This window comes from Sceloporus occidentalis, unplaced genomic scaffold (assembly GCF_023333645.1).
Source record: "Sceloporus occidentalis isolate IW3139 unplaced genomic scaffold, rSceOcc1.0.p SCAF_8, whole genome shotgun sequence".
NCBI lineage: Eukaryota > Metazoa > Chordata > Lepidosauria > Squamata > Phrynosomatidae > Sceloporus > Sceloporus occidentalis.
The window spans coordinates 11656876-11669422 of NW_028316988.1; the positions used below are offsets into that span (position 1 = coordinate 11656876).

The window sequence follows — 12547 nt, forward strand, 5'->3', positions numbered from 1 at the left end:
TCTCTTCCTTCCCTTCAGGTTCCTCTGAGCAAATCTCTTGGGTTTTGGCTGTTATACGGAGGGAGTGTCCAAAATGGGGAGGAAGGGAACGCCAAGTCTTTATGCGCAGAAGGCCTTGTCTCCCTGGCCTTCCTGATCTAAAAGGACTCCTCCGGGACACAATGTGACCATCATGGCCCTTTGGCACCGAGGCCAAGGAGGTATTTTGGGATCCGGTCCCACTCCCTGGGCTTCCCACCAACCTTCGGAGGGAGAAAAGGGAGGCAAGCCAAGGCGTTTCTGAATAATATATTTCTCCTGGGCATCCATTAACTCATTCTGGTCCTTTGCAGAAGAAGTGTCTCCGCTCAGAACAACCTTGGCTTTCCATAGGAAGGCATTGCTTTCCCGCTGGTGAGAGTAATGGCCATGTTCAGGTCAGAAGTTGTGCACTAAGTGCCTTCTTGCACAGACGCCATTTTGCACGGTCATACATTAAGCATCTCTGTGCATTGGTGCACACTTGTCCATGGCTCAGGATTGCATACATGGGCCTGGGTTGGGCTGTGGAATATTGCAGTCCCTTGCCATTCATTCAAAAGGGGGTTTTGTGCAACCGTCACATGGATCCATGAGCATCAAGCATCAAGCATTGGAGGAAAGGCAGGACAGAAAAGCAAAAGCATTATCAGGTTTATGATTATACTCTCTGGGGGAGGAGAAGAGAGGGAGGAGATGGTGATAGTGATGATGACTATGATGATGACGATGACGACGATGATGATGATGATTACTGTTATTGCTTTCAGGTATGATCTCTGGAAGAAATTCCCTATGGGCTGATGACGAAACCTCTGAATAAAATCACCATCGATAGGAACACAAAGAGTACCATTTAAAAAGGGGGGCTTTGCTTGGAGCATGGAACACCGATTCTTGCTCGAATCATAACTACCATTGATCCAAAATACCATTCAGTAACATTTGCTCAGTTATGAAACTGACACAATACCTTTCAATATCTTTAGGCTATTAAAAATAATGTGTTAGGATCGTTCTTACTTTTGGCACTGGAGCAGACTACCTTGGGAGATGTTGGGTTCTTCAATGTCGGAGGCATTTAATCAGATGCTGGGTGGCCCATCTGCCAGGGCTGTTGTAGCTATGGGCCTCTGCCCTAGCAAGGGACTGGGCTGGATTGCCTTTGGAGGTACCCCTTGCAATTCTGTGATTCCCTTGTTTTTGGTGGACGGTGACCAAGAGGATGAAGAGGCATTGCTATGGAGGATGCGTCTTAAATAATGTTCCAAACAGAGGTACCTTTTGGCACGATGCTCATTTTCCCAACTCTTTGGACGGACTTTAAAATGCACCATCAGGAATTCAAGAAACAGAAGATGCAGTTTCTGAATCAATTTATTAGATGTAAGAAGAGGTCTTTGCTCCATTAATTCCTCTTTGGACAACGTTTCCCAGAATGCCACAAACACACATTCATTGCAAATTATATTTATTCTTTTGTATGTTAAAATTTTATTCATGTGATTTTGAATGACAAGATAATCTAAAAATAAGCTGAATTAAGATGCAGCTATCCTTGATTTTGAATAAGTTTAAAGAACTTATCTGTTATGATCATGTAACTGAAATAATAATAATAGTAATAATAATAATAATATTAGTAAATTATATTTATTATACTTCCAGGGCTGAGAGAGATCTTTCCATTCTCCATGCAACACTCTTGATGGTTTGATACGGATGGGCAATATGGAATACAAGGACGAGGATTGCACATGGCGCTGTGGTTTGAAGGCTGCAGTAGGACTCTGGGGGACCAGGGTTCGAATCCCCTGTCGGCCCTGAAATCCCACAAGTCACACTCTCTCAGCATCAAAGGAAGGCAGCAGTTGTAAACCTGCTCTGAAGAATGAATCTTGCCAAGGAAAATCCTCAGAGGAGGTTGCTAGAGGTTGGAGCGAAGGCGAAGGCGAGAGCAAGGGATCCAGGAGGATTGCCAATCATGGCCTCATTGCAAAAGGATTTTGGACTCTAGGAAGACCTCCCTTCCACCAGAAGCTCTCTTCCTGCGCTTCTTTTATATAGACGACAGTAATCTTGTATATAGACTACCATAATGTTTTATCCAGAAAGCAGAATTCTGTGGAAGGAAAGAGAGATAAATTATTGCAGGGAGATCTCCTTTGGGTTCAGGTCATGGTCAGGTCACCAATGGATGCGCAATGCCACCCCGCAAGTGGATTGTGGGACTCAATGTGCAACCAATTACATGCAAGCACATGCACTGCACCATGGGACATGCAACTCTCTGTATCCAAAGTACAGAGAGCCCCTGCACACACCGTGTGCCATGCATTTGGGATGCCACCGTCCGCATGACTCTGCTTCTGCACAGACCATAAACCTCTCAGACAGGCATCTCTTATTTGCATCATCAGATCAGGAAGGGGTAGGGACCCACAGCACCATCTCCTCTTACCATTTTGGGGTACGTTGATGATCCTCTCCAATGCGAATCCCAAAGCGAAGGCCCATTTTTTGAACCTCATTCTTATTGCAGGCGAAACTCTGTCACTTCTGGCTGTAGAAACAGAGAAGGAGTTGGGATCAACCAAACTGACATGAAACCATGTTCCCCTTGATGCCATGGCTGGCTTCTCATTGGGAATGGCAACTGGACTGAAGCCAGGAATGAAAGCATCAAAGGAACTAGGGAAAGACTATTAGTGTTCCTCATTGCCAATGGGGGAAACCGTGCCGGACCCATAGTTGAAATGGGAGAATTTGACGGTTCTTGGAGGAGAAAGTTCAAGGGGTCGGTGTTGCTGCTGCTGTTTTGGGGGGAATTCGTCAGGATCTTTAAATCCCCAGATTTGGCCGCTTCATTCTGCGCAACCCAAAACACCATCCATGAAAACGTACCTTCCAGAAAGAGGATGCTCTTCCCCTCCTTTTCGATGTGAAAAATGTTGTATTTCTTATAGTCTGTGTCCACGAAGCTAACATTGTAGCCGTCGAGTAGAGGGTCGTAACCTTGAAATGTAAATGGGAAGAGAACCATAAATGACCCAGAAGAACAAGCAAGCAGACCTTCTTCCTATGTATCCCCAAAACTAAAACGGACATAATACAGAAAAACCAAATAGATTTGGGATTTATTCTCGCCTGACTTGGAGACCCCTGATCTCTCCTCTCAATAGTCTCCCAGCCAAGGACCGTCCAAATCTGACCCTGCTTAGTTTTTGGTATCACAGGAAACAGGTAGAGATCAAGGCAGTGATGCCGAAATTTAAAGGGAGGGGAATATCCCATACTTACACTCAGTGGTGAACCGACCCGGAGTCTCAGTGTGCCGAAATTCAGCAGATTCGACAACGCACTCGTTTTCACTGCAAAGAAACAAATGATAAGATTTTCTTTATCAAAGACCACGCTTGGCCCAAATGGAAAGCCTTTTGGGTCGCCTTTTGGGAGCCGAAAGTGGGCTTTCTTCAGCCCAGAGTTAGGAAGACTTAGGCTGGGGTCTTCCAAAAATAAAGGGAAAGGAAGGGGAAGAAAGAAGAAAGGAAAAGGGAGAGAGGAAGGAAGGAAGGAAGGACATGGTCAGAATGTGGTTCCCAAAGAGGACAAGACAAACCTTCCTTGATGCTTCCCCAAAGGAAGGAAACTGCGGAAGCCAGACAAAGGCACTTACCCAATGTAGGTAAACTCAACGGTCAAGTCATGTGGCGGCCTGGACGAGATGACCCTTTGCACGACGAAAAGGTACTCCTGGTCTCGATACGTCGTGACCAGCGCAATGGAATACCACGTCCCCAGAAGCTGGAAGAGGGAGCATAGCTTTGTCAGGTGGACCGCCATCCCACATGGAACACCCTAAGGCCAAGGCAGACCCTCTTTTAGTGGCCCTTTGGGGGAGCAGGGGGTCCTGTGTCCTAATTTACAGAGGACCATCCTCCCTCTGAAGGCTTATCTAAGGAGAGTCCTCTGGTTAGAAGAGGTCCAACTAGATGCGGGAGTTATGCCACCCTCCCGACGTTGAGATTACAGTTCCCATCAGCCCCCTCCCCAGTGTAGCCACAAGCGACGAAGGCTAGGAGCTGCAGTCCAAGAAGACTTGGAGGTCCACTGCCACCTTCACCCAAATCCAAGGTCTTTATCATTTTAGACAAGGGTCACCATTGCACTGCTCTGCTGTATCTAATGGGACCTGAGCATGGAGGGATCTTGGTATCCATGGAGGGTCCTGGAGCTGAACCCCAGCAGATAGATCAAGGGCTCACCATATTTCTAAAAAACATGTGCTCTTTAGTGTTTGGCAATTTGCACCCTGCCCTCTGTTGCCCTTTATAGCACTTTATATTCTCACCCGCCCCAATTCAGAGACCCTCCTTGGCATTACCCCTGTGGACTTAAAATGCGGCTTCACAGGAATCTTAGCAGCAGCGCAAAGGTTGCCTGCAAACACCCAGAGGATGTTCAGCCCCAGGGTCCTCATTGTGGCCACAATCCACCCGAGACGTCTCTGGAAAGGCCAGGGAGACAGGTGCAGATCTCTCCGCTTCTCTTCCTTCCTTCCAGGTTCCTCTGAGCAAATCTCTTGGGTTTGGGCTGTTATATGGAGGGAGCATCCAAAATGGGGAAGAAGGGAACGCCTTTCTCCCTGGCCTTCCTGATCTAAAAGCACTCCTCCAGGACACAATGTGACCATCATGGCCCTTTGGCACCGAGGCCAAGGAGGTATTTTGGGATCCGGTCCCATGCCCTGGGCTTCCCACCAACCTTCGGAGGGAGAAAAGGGGGAGGCAGCCCAAGGCATATTTCAATAATATATTCCTCCTGGGCATCCATTAACTCATTCTGGTCCTTCGCAGAAGAAGCGTCTCCATTTCCAACGGAGAGTCACAACACCTCAAAAGCCATAGCAGGGCAAGCTAAAATGACAAAACACTGAAACCAGTTATGGGGAATTCATCAAACAAAGGCATTAAAATACGACAGTGTGACTGGTCTGCATTTTGCATTTTTGTCTAGTAGGTCTGAATGAAGATGACATGCAGCATATCTATGCAGGCAAAGTCCATGCGGATGCTGGGAGACGAAGCACCTTGAAGTCCAGAAAACATGATTTAGGTTGTCTCCATCCTTTGCAAGGCCAGAAGCCCCTTTCGTCAGGCAGAGGACACTTTCAGTTTTGCAGTTCTCTAATTGTTTTCTTTGGGTTTTTCAGGCCATGTGGCCATGCTCTAGAACAGGGGTAGGCAACCTGCGGCACGCGGGGGCCGGATGCGGCCCGGCAAGGCCTTGGGACCGGCCCCAGCCCGGTCCTGCCGCCGATTCCCGCCGGAGCTAGGGTTGCCATAAGTGAGGACCTCCAAACCGGGACAAATGTAGGACAAATGCAGGACAACATTTTCAAATGTAGGACACATTTTTAAAAAATGGAGGACACACAAAAAATTGAGGCTTTTTTAGAAATGTTAATATAAATCCATGTTTCTTAGGCATGATCAAAATGGAGGACATTTTGACATTATTCGTAGACAGATCACGGAAATGTACTTCCCTTTCTGGCCACCCCCCTCTCCCCATTCCAAACAGCACATTTGAGCATTGAACATGGCTTTAACATTGCCTCTTGCATATTTCAGAGGCTTATTCCACAACCAAACCCTTTGGTCAAGGGACTTTGGTTTTTCTTCATTTTGACTTGTTTTGTCTGTATTCCTCCCCACTAAATAAAGGAGACATGAAATGGAGTTAATGGGTACAAGTTGTTAAACAAAAAAGTCTTGTGACACTCTGTAGGCAAGAGGTGCACCATGTTAAGAACTGCATTAAGCACACTTAGGCTGCTGCCACACTGCTTTCACTCTCATCGCTCCATCCTATGGAATCCTGGGATTTGTAGTTTGTTGTGGTGCCAAGGCTGGGCTTTGAAATCTCAGGCATAAGAGAGGCAAAAGGCTTGGGCTGCATCTACACTGGAGAAATAATCTGGTTTGAGACCACTTTAACTGTCTTGCCTGAATGCTATGGAATTCTGGGAATGGTGGTTTGTTCCAGCACCACAGCAGAATGGCAGTTAACCCCTGGAAAGCTCTCTGACCAAGGTGACCAATGCCCTCACCCCAAAATGTAGGGCACCCAAGCAAAAAAAATGTAGGACATGGCCAAAAATAAAAGCTAAAAACACCCATGTACTTATAAATCCATGCTTCTTAGCCATGATCCAAATGGAGGACCTTTTGAAATTTGACAGAAGAGGACATGTCCTGGAAAAGGAGGAGGATGTCTGGTCACCTTGTCTCTGGTCCAAAATACACTGCAGAAATAAAACAATGCTGGACTGAAATGCCCAGAGTTCCTCACCAAAGCTGCATCCACACTGAGGAAATAATCCAGTTTGAGAGTGACTTAACTGTCCTGGGTTAGTGCTGGGGAATGCTGGGAATTGTGGTACATTGTGGCCCCAGAGCTATCTCTGACAGGGAGTCCCATAACCCTCCAAACGTAGTTGAACTGCAGTGCCCAGAATTCCTCCCCAGGTGCATCCACACTGAGGGAATGGTCCAGTTTGAGACTGCTCAGTGCTGGGGAATCCTGGGAATTGTAGTCTATTGTGGCCTCAGAGCCATCACTGTCTCCCAAACACTCGCATTCCCAGGATTCCCTAGCACTGAGTTAAAGCAGTCTCAAAGTGGGTTATTATTCCTGCAGTGTGTGTGAGAGATATAAAAGTTAGGGACTGGATTCATTTGGAGGATCTCTGTGTCCAAAACACACTGCTTGGACTGCCAGGGCTCAGTGCTATGGAATCCTGGGAATTGTAGTTTATTGTGGCACCAGAGCTCTCTGACAGAGAAGGCCAAATGCCTCACAGACCCCAGAATTCCAGAGCATTGAGCTTTGGCAGTTAAAGGGGTCTCAAAGTGCAGGGGGGGGGGGAGAGAAAAGTCAGGGAGTGTGAATGAGCTTTGAGAGGAGGAGGAGGAGGAGGAGGAGGAGGGAGGGAGCGAAGGGAAGTGGCCAGGACCACCAGAGGAGCCCCTGCTTTTCCTCATCATGGCAGCCTTCTCACTGCTGGCAAGAGGCTCTGCCCCCAGCCAGGCAACGCCTCCATTCAGTCTCCTTTTGTCAAAAGAGCTCTGGTGCCACAAGAAACTACAATTCCCAGAATCCCATAGCACTGAGCCATGGATGTTTAAGGGGGGGGGGGGTCAAACTATTTCTGCAGCCTTTGCTACCCCAAAGCCTTCTATTATTTACCAGCAACTTGCAAGGCAAAATCTCTTCCTTCCAAGCCCTTGAAAACCAACCCAAGGGGAGGGGGGCTGATTGCTTCTTTCCCATTGGTCAGCTTCGGGAGAAATTTGCATATTACAAGGAAAGGTGTTTAGGGCCTCAAAAACGACCCTGTGATAAAGAATTACAAGAATACTGAGTGCTATGCATTTAAAAGATGAGGAGGCATTTAGACTCCCAGGGAAACAGGAACGATTGATGGCCTTTTTTCTTTGCTCACTGTAACCTGAAAGTAATGCCTCTTGCAGGGTATATATACCAAGTGGGCTGGCAATAGCTCTGAGTGGCAGATGTCTTTAAGACCTGCTCTCTAGCCTTAAGTCAGGCAGGGAGGTGGGGAGGGTGGCACACAGCCATGGGGAGGGCTGGAGCTGCCTCCAGGGCCTTGCTGGGGGGGGAGGTCCTGGGGAGGGGCCAAACCGGGGTGGGACTGTGTGGCCCCGCCCCAAACCAGGAAAGTTCCGCCCCCAGGCGGGATATGGCAAGCCTAGCCGGAGCCTTTGGCCTATCAGGAGGAGGCGGGCAAAGGGGGGCAAGTGGCAGGCAAGGGGGGCAATTGTCTATAGAAGCCTCCAAAACATGCATTTATATTAACATTTTTTTAAAAATCAGCAAATTTTTTAGCATGTCCTCCATATTTTAAAAAAAGTATCCTCCACTTGAAATTTTTGTCCTACATTTGTCCTGGTTTATTTATTTATTTATTTATTTTTTAAAAAAATATTTAATTATTTATTTTTTGGCTTCGGCCCCCCAGTTGTCTGAGGGACAGCAACCCGGCCCCCGGCTCAAAAAGGTTGCCTACCCCTGCTCTAGAAGAATCTATTGCTGACACTTCACCAGCATCTGTGGCTGGCAGCATTTGGAAAACATTTCGGTGCTGTTTTTAGGAAAAGCAAGCCAAATGCGGTCCCAGTATTATTATTTTTAAACATGTTTTTCCATTGTTGGAGGTAGTATAAATGCCAAATAGTAAAATCCTGGTCCATGGGCTCCCTGGTTAGGATTCCCTTGTTGTGTCTAAAATTCAGTATCTTTTGAACCACATATATGTTTTTGCCATTTTAACCGGTGTTTTTAGCTGCTTTGGGACCGAATTGGGGACAAAAGTGGGACCTAGATTGTATTTGGCAACCAGTGTTTGGATGCTCCCAAAGATACTTGGAGCAAGTCTTTGATGTGGTCCGGATCGTCCCACGTCCAAAGTCTCTTAGGAGCTTTTGATCGCAGCCCAGATAAAAACTTGGCGCTGGGTCTCACATTGAACCTCCGTCCATCATGACGCCTTTTGCAAGAGGGAACATATCTGATCTGGAAGATGTCCTCGGAGTTCCCTCAGAAGGCAGCATGTTCCGGAGGAGATGGAACAAACGGCTTCTCAAAGCAATCCTGTTTCTCTCCTCCTTCTTGCAACCCCCAGGAATTGAATTTCCAAACACGGGACGGAGGCACTTGCATGAACTTTGGGGAAGGCTATAAAAGGGAGGTTATAAAGAGGGGTGGCAGTGGAGGGCCTCCTCGCTGACCGTCACGAAACACCTGCAGATGTTTGCAACGATGAACAGCGTGCGCTGGAGCCGTGCGCTGCTTGGATTTGGCTTTCTTCGCATCGCATCCGCCTTCCTCACCCAACCTCAGTTTAAGGCTGACAAGGTAAGAAAGGGGAAGGGTCCTTGGGGGCCAGGATCCCCAACCAAAGAGGCATAAATCCCCCTTGACTTTCCCAGGAACAGGATTTGGGATTTGGAAGCAAAGATGCATTTTTGACTCCTGGGGTTCAACCTTTAGGGTTCAACCTGAGGATGGAGGGCTGTTTCTTTGGGGTCCTTCACTGAGGTCAGTAAATTGCATTGGAAGCCATCAGGCCCTTCTGAGTTTTGGGACCCCAAATGTGGAACAAGCTCTCTTTGGAAGCCTGATGGTAGTAGTAGTAGTAGTAGTAGTAGTTGTTGTTGTTGTTGTGTGTTTTGGTTCCAGACTTATGGAGACCCTTTCATAGGGTTTCCTTGGCAAGATTGCTCCGAGGAGGTTTGCCATTGCTTTCCTCCAAGGCTGAGAGAGTATGACTTGCTTAAGGTCACCCAATGGGTTTCATGGCCAAGCTGAGAATTGAACCCTAGTCTCCAGAGTCATAGTTCAACACTCAAATTCTTATGACATGCTGGCTTACTTTAGGGTCTTCATAAGTCAGGATGGAAGGCACACAACAACAACAGCAGCAATCATGAATTTCATAAAGTTGCCACAAGAAGAGCACTGCAAAACAATAAATAGAACACTCAACACCTTGTACAAGGGTTGTCCGGTCCAAACAATCAGTCTTCAGAACATAAAGGTCTTCACCTATTTGCAGAAAGCAAGGACAGACTCTCCCTGGAAAGGGATTTCCAGGTCTTGGGAGCCACCACCGAGAAGACCTTGTCCTTTCCTACTAAACATCCCAGTGATGGAAGTGTTAGGACAGAGAGAGGAAGGTCCTCTCCAGAAGGTCCCAGAAGAACCAGGCAGGTCCCTAAAGGAGGATGGCCTCTCTGCATCATAACAAACTCTCCTCTCTTTTCAAGTTTGTTGGGAAATGGTACACCATCGGCATAAGCGTGAAAGGAGGTGGAGTAAAGAACACGTACAGCCACCTCGTTACGGTGGAGCTGGAGGAAAGCGGAGAGCTGGGCATCACAGTGGAAAAGCCCGAGTAAGTTTCAGCTCGCCCTATGGATGTGGGCCTTCCTTCCCTCTGGATCTATTCAATCCTCGATGCATTATTGATTTGGTGTCACTGTGTTTGTCCCAATAAAAGTATCACTGCTTTTTGTGGGTGTTGGATGCCCTTGCAACTTTTCAAGGCGATTTGTGTGTGTGTTGCAATGTCACTGTCTTTGCTTTGCAGGGACAGTTGTGCCAAAATACAATTCAATTTACTCGTGGAAGAGAAGCCTGGAAAGTACATCCGGGGTAAGTGGGCCTGCGTTTGGCTTTCGCTCTTTGCATTTGGGGGAGAGGATGGTTGCTCTTCTTGATGGCTTTTGAATGGGAAAATAATGGGGCCTTGGGTTCCTCTTCCAAAAGGGAAACAATCTTTTGAACATTTGCAAAAAGTGTGTTTAACTCCTTTTTACTAAAGCAAGGATGTCCATGTTATTACTCAGTGGTTGCTTTGGGAATGGGCTGCATCTAACCACCATGACTCCTTGCAATGGGATTTTGTGCATCCAGACGGAAAAAAGAACCCAGTTTGACACCACTTTAACTGCCGTGGCTCCATGCAATGGGATTTTGTGAAAAGTCACTGTCTTAGGCTGCATCCAGACTGCAGAAACCACCCAGTCTGACACCATTTTAGCTGCCATGGCTCTATGGGATGTATAGTTTCTTGTGGCTCCGGAGCTCACAGACAGAGAAGGCTGGCTGCCTCACAAAACTACAATTCCCAGAATCCCATTGCAAGGAGCCATGACGGTTCCTTACAATGATGATGGATAATTTATGCAATGCGGATGCAGCCTTAGCAATGCAAACACCAACTGATCTAATTTGCAATCCCTGTCCTGCATAATGGGTCACTAAACTAGACATTTAGGGGGGTGCAAATAATTCCTTGCAAATAATATGTTTTACCAGATTGCAATGAGAATTTTCTTGGAAATACGTGTCTGAAGAATTGGATTTGGAGGCCCAGCCCATTTTTACAGACACACATTTTTGTATGTGCAGCAACTGGGACTTTGTACAGTAATCTGGATATTAATATTAATATGGATGTTGTTTCTGGTCCAGATACAGGGACCCAGAGGAACACCATCACCATCATCGAGACCGATTACGACAGCTTCTGCATCCTGGGCACCGAAACAGACTTAGTCAACACTCTCAACCTCTATAGTAAGCGCCGGGGACGGCGAAACTGGCTCCGTTTGGGGGACTGCAACTCCCAGCACTTGCTGGGGGATTCTGGAGCTGCAGTCACAAATGGACTTACCCAAAGTCTGCAGGGGAAAAGGGGTGGAAGGGTGAGAGTGGGAATGGTGGCCATACTTCCTTTAAACTGCTTCCTTTTAATTCTAGTGGTAGTTTGATTATAATTTTAACATTTGCACGGGGCTATAAATCATCATCATTGATCATCAGTCATCATCATCATCATCGTCCAATGTCCTAATTTGGCTTTGCTTTAATCCTCTGCAATCCCACTTTCTCCGCTGCTTTTAAAACATCCCGGATTCTCTCTCTTCTTCCTCCTCTTTGCAAAATGAGCTCAAAATGCAACATTCGCTTGCAATCCATTAACTCAGCGGGGGAAAGAGGAAGGGACTGATGGCCATACCTCCTTGAAATGGCTTCCTTTTAATTGCTTTCAAAAGGACAGAATTATTTGCTTTTAAAAGGACAGCATTTTGAAGGGACTGAATCCTGCTCTTCCCTGTTGGCTCAGGCAAAAGCAAACGGATGCACCTTCTCCAGTCTTGACTCTCCTTCATCTTGGTCTCCATTTGCAAAATGCGGAGGTCATGATGGTTTGTGTGAACCTGCCCTGCGTCCCATGCCTCCTCCATCCCTGTGTCTTAGCCTTGCAAAAGAGAAATGAGCCCAAATTCTGTATTTGGTGAGTCTAACTCTCCGTCCTTCTCTCTTTCTTTGCCACAATTTTGCACCGAAGGCAGGCATGAAGACGTCTCCGACGAAGTGAAGGCCAAGTTCGAATATTACGTCAAATGTCTCGACTTCCCTACTAACCGGATCGTCTACTTCTCCAAACAGGTACCATAGGAAACCATTTTGGAGGACAACTGGGTTTAATGGAGCATCTCCATCCAAAATGGTGGAAGGTCTGGAAACCCCCAAGCCCTGCTTTGGGATGCAATGCCTCAAGGCACATAACAACAAATTGTGTTGCCCCATCTTGCTTTGCCTTGTTGTGTCTTTTCTGATACAATGACCCTTTTCCTTTCCTTTCCGCAGGAATCTTGGTGTTGAATCCAGCTTCGGAGCATTTCCCAGAATTGGGAGAATTACTGGGAAATGCTCCTCGCTCTTCGCCAAAAGCATCAAGAAGAAGAAAACCCAACACAAAACAAACCACAATAAAAACACCCCCAAATCTTTGCAGTTCATCTGGTCCTTCCTCCCATTTATTTTTATCCTCCACAACTTTTCAAATCTGTTGAATAATAATCGGGGAGAAAAATAGAGCACCACCAATTCCATCAATTATATTGCATCGATTATATTCTGCCTCTTATCGATC

At 46.8% G+C, this 12547-nt stretch overlaps 1 protein-coding gene across 1 annotated transcript; it reads left to right on the forward strand.

Annotated features, from left to right (window-relative positions):
* The first annotated feature begins 8862 nt into the window (after positions 1-8862).
* On the forward strand, positions 8863-12276 carry LOC149307914 (lipocalin-like). Its single transcript, XM_089536831.1, has 6 exons — positions 8863-8958; positions 9870-9997; positions 10193-10257; positions 11080-11184; positions 11960-12060; positions 12262-12276. Exons 1-6 carry the CDS (start codon positions 8863-8865, stop codon positions 12274-12276), a joined length of 510 nt encoding a protein of 169 aa, XP_089392957.1.
* The last annotated feature ends 271 nt before the right edge of the window (positions 12277-12547 follow it).

Excerpts from the sequence above, each read along its gene's own strand:
- LOC149307914 (XM_089536831.1), top strand. The coding sequence starts at position 8,863 with ATGAACAGCGTGCGCTGGAGCCGTGCGCTGCTTGGATTTGGCTTTCTT. Across the intron at positions 10,258-11,079 it reads GCCTGGAAAGTACATCCGGG|ATACAGGGACCCAGAGGAAC; the intron begins GTAAGTGGGCCT and ends TTTCTGGTCCAG. Across the intron at positions 11,185-11,959 it reads CAACACTCTCAACCTCTATA|GCAGGCATGAAGACGTCTCC; the intron begins GTAAGCGCCGGG and ends TTTGCACCGAAG.